This window comes from Chrysochloris asiatica, unplaced genomic scaffold, assembly GCF_000296735.1.
Source record: "Chrysochloris asiatica unplaced genomic scaffold, ChrAsi1.0 scaffold00239, whole genome shotgun sequence".
NCBI classification, from domain to species: Eukaryota; Metazoa; Chordata; class Mammalia; order Afrosoricida; family Chrysochloridae; genus Chrysochloris; species Chrysochloris asiatica.
The window spans coordinates 2,233,025-2,236,633 of NW_006408757.1; the positions used below are offsets into that span (position 1 = coordinate 2,233,025).

General features: G+C 49.2%; 1 protein-coding gene across 1 annotated transcript; it reads right to left on the reverse strand.

The window, feature by feature from the left end:
* Positions 1 to 1,052: 1,052 nt before the first annotated feature.
* LOC102823038 (polyadenylate-binding protein 1-like 2-like) lies at positions 1,053 to 1,715 on the reverse strand. The gene has a single exon (XM_006873410.1). It carries the CDS (start codon positions 1,653 to 1,655, stop codon positions 1,053 to 1,055), a length of 603 nt encoding a protein of 200 aa, XP_006873472.1. The 5' UTR covers positions 1,656 to 1,715.
* Between the last annotated feature and the right edge of the window lie 1,894 nt (positions 1,716 to 3,609).

Genomic DNA, 3,609 nt, shown 5'->3' on the forward strand with positions numbered 1-3,609 from the left:
GGAAGGTAAACTGTTTGAATTCATTAAAACAACCAGGACAGTGACGCTTCATCTACAGAGCACCCCCTACTCAGGTACACACACATAAGTTACAGGAACCAGAAAACTATGCTGGGGAAATGGACATACTCTTTTTACTAGCTGCTCTGACTGGCATGAATGTAAATCAGTGCAATATTTATGGAAGGGAGCACTTGAAAACACACAGATAAAGTATGAAATATGTCCATATGTACTGTCCACAGTTGAGGAGAACATCTGATTACCTAGGGATACTTGCAACAATTGGCTTGAAAGAAATATTCACTCATCAGAATATGCAGTGGGTTTAAACACAGGGAAAGAACTAGTCCCACCTGAATGTTCGATAATGTAGAAATTATTACAGAAATATTAAGGTCCATGGATACACTAGGCACTCTGCAGGCACTGAAGATGTTTCTGAAGTCTGTTGAATAACATGGAAAGAAGTTCAGTGGGTTGTTTTTTGTTTGGTTTGAGCTTCTGAAAAACTAGATTAAGACACACCACATACATGAAACATTCTATAGCAGTGTATTTAAAAAGGGAGGGTGGGGTGTGTGTTAGGAAGGTAAAGAAGGAGAGAAGAAAGACTAGAAGAACAGCCACCAAAAAGCTAAAAGTGTGTAGTAGAAGCATGGGGAACAATTGTTATCTTGGCTTTCCCCTCATCTGATTTCCTTCTTCTTTCAGTTGATTCTACCATGAAATTGTATCAGCTGTGCAGTAAACAATGAAAGAGAAAAATTGTTCTTAAACCAAACCATAGAAGCAGCAGCCTTTAATCTATCATATGGAAAAGATTTGCAAAACCATTCACAATTCATTGAGAGGAGAAAAGGGGGTAGGAATGGGAAAGTAAGGAGCAGCAGGGGAAGGGTATGAAGGGAAGGGGAGAGGAGAATGTAGAGTTGAAACCTGCATTACCTATTCAAAAACTGCTGGGGGGTCTGGTGGGAAGGAAATATTGTAAACCAGTTGGGAGCCAAGGTTTGGTTCTTCTAGATTACTTGCTGACTCCTGGGATATCTTCATTGTAAGGTGGCCTCCTCATCTGTGTCTTCCTCGAAATCCCTGACCTCAGCACAGGTGGACTGCCTAGCCCAGCCACCCTTTTCAGCTTCTCTTTCTTTATGCGACTTGAATCTCCCGACGAAAATTTTGCGGTAGTTCAGGAACATGCCATTCATGGCGTCGATGGCCCGCTCAGCGGACTCCTGCTCCTGGAAGTGCACGAACCCATAGCCCTTGGGCCCCTTTTCATCACAAGCCACTTTGCAGGAAAGGATGTTGCCAAATGCTGAGAAGATGCTGTACAGCGCTTTGTTGTCAATGGTCTTGCCCAGGTTCTTGATGAAGACATTACCCACCCCGCTCTTGCGGAGCGAGGGGTCTCGTTGGGACCACATGATGCGCACCGGCCTGCCCTTGATGACTTCAAAGTTCAGGGTCTCTAAGGCCCTCTTGGCGTCCACAGGTTGCTGGTAGTTGACATACGCATAGCCCAGCGAGCGGCGGGTGATCTTATCCCGGCAAATGCGGATGGAGAGGATGGGCCCGGCCGGGCTGAACTTCTCATACAGCATTGCCTCGGTCACCTCAGGGTGCAGGTCGCCCACGTACAGCGAGGCCATGGGGAAGTCGGGGTTCCCCTTGGCGCTCCCTCCAGTGTCCGCATTTACATTTGTATTGGCAGCGGCTGTCTCTGCCTCAGCTACCGCCTCTACCACCTCGGCAACTGCATCCGTATCCGTATCTCCATCTGCCTCTGCCAAGGGGGACGCACCAGCCTCTGCTGCAGTCACGGCTTCGGCGGCGCTGGCCTGGGCCACCGCCGTTGCCACCAGGGAGGCCGCCGCCTTCCCCAGGACCTCGACCTCCACCTCTGCTTCCGCCTCCGCCACAGAGGCCTCCGCCACGGTCACCGCTGCAACCTCTGCTGCAGCCACTGCTGCCACGGCAGCCGCCACGGTTGCCGCTGTCGCCACGGTCACCTTTGCCGCCGGGCCGCTGCCGCGACCTCCCTTTCCGAGATCTGGGGAGAGGAGGGTGGTTTCTGAGAGGCAGGGAAGAGCGGATGGGAGTTAGAACCCGGCCTGGTGCGCGAGGTGAGCGGGAATCTGGGCAAAAGACCCGGGGGCCAGCCAAGCTGGCTAGCCCAAATCACCTGGGATGGCGAGCACCACAGAGAGCTCGTTGGTCAGAGTCGCTGCAGCTTGCTGCTGCTGCCGCCTCTTGGTCTAGGGCCAGCGTGCCGGGAGCTGGCGGGCGGCGTGTGGTGGGGGGCTGGGGGTGTTGGCGTCTGTGGTCCGGGCAGCTGGAAAGGCTCATGTGTCTTTGGTTCCCCTTGTGGCTTCTGTGGGATGATGGGGCAGCAGACCCTCAGGGTCTGGGGCAGCTGGAAAGGACAGGAGACTGTGGTTGTGGGGAAGCAGGGGTGAGAGTGTTCTTTCCTCATCTCCCCACGCAGCCTGCGGACCCATTTTCTCTGCGTTCCAACCCTCCTTCCAGCTCTTTCCCTCCTGTTATTATGTAGCTAAGTGTTATCAAGTCATTTCTGACTCTTAGCTACTCTATATAATGTTTCTGGGAGTCCTGGTGCGGTGCTGTAGGTTAATGCGCTGGACTGCAAAGTCAGTTTGAATCTCATCAACAGCACTTAACGACAACAACAACATAGTGTTTCCAAGGCCATAACTTTGTGAGAGCAGAAAGCCTCGTATTTCAACCATGGAGCAGCTGGTAGGTTAGAATTTCTGACATTGATGGTCGCAGAGGTCTCCACTCCTATCCTGGAGATTTAATCAAAAAGATTTGTTCTTGATTAATAACCTAAAAGTTGATGGTTTAAACCACTCCAGCTGTGCCACAGAAGAAAGGCCTAGTGATCTACTTCCTTAAAGATTACAGCTAAGAAAGCCCTATGGAGCTCAGATCTACTTTGTAACATATGGGTTGCCCTGGGTGGGAATCTACTGGACCTTGACAGTAAGGTTTATTATTATTATTATTTGCTCCTATAGACATCCTACAATTAGTTATTGAGGCTGTACTCATCTCTAGATATAGATGGGTTCAGGAAGACATAGACTGATTTTGAGTTTGTCTTGGGGATAAAGAAAATCTAATTTGGAAACCCTGCTTACACAGCACAGTATGTGAGAAGTAGAGGTCTGGGGACCCACACATGCCCAACCATCACTGTCTTGCACCCTCAGTACTTGCATTCTGGAAATGAGGGAATCAAGAACACCCTGTCCTTAGTACTGTCCTCATTGATAAGATGAGGAAAGACAAACCAATGACTAGACACAAGACCTCATTCAGAGTCTTATTGTTGGGTCTACATGCAAGGTGTTAATGCCTCCAACCAGATCCAAAAAAGTCCATAACCATGTTCAATAAAAAGAAAAACAAAATCTGAGATTACTCTCTAGAATGAGATCCCTGGTCTCAATTTACCAGCTTAAATTTATGGAAAGCTTATCAAGTACTAACGGAGTCCTGGTATGGTGCTACAGAATAAGCACTGGACAACTAACTGCAAGGTCAGTGGTTCAAACCCACCAACCACTCCTTGGAAACCCT

Coding starts and splice junctions, on each gene's coding strand:
- LOC102823038 (XM_006873410.1), bottom strand. CDS start 1,655: ATGGCCTCGCTGTACGTGGGCGACCTGCACCCTGAGGTGACCGAGGCA.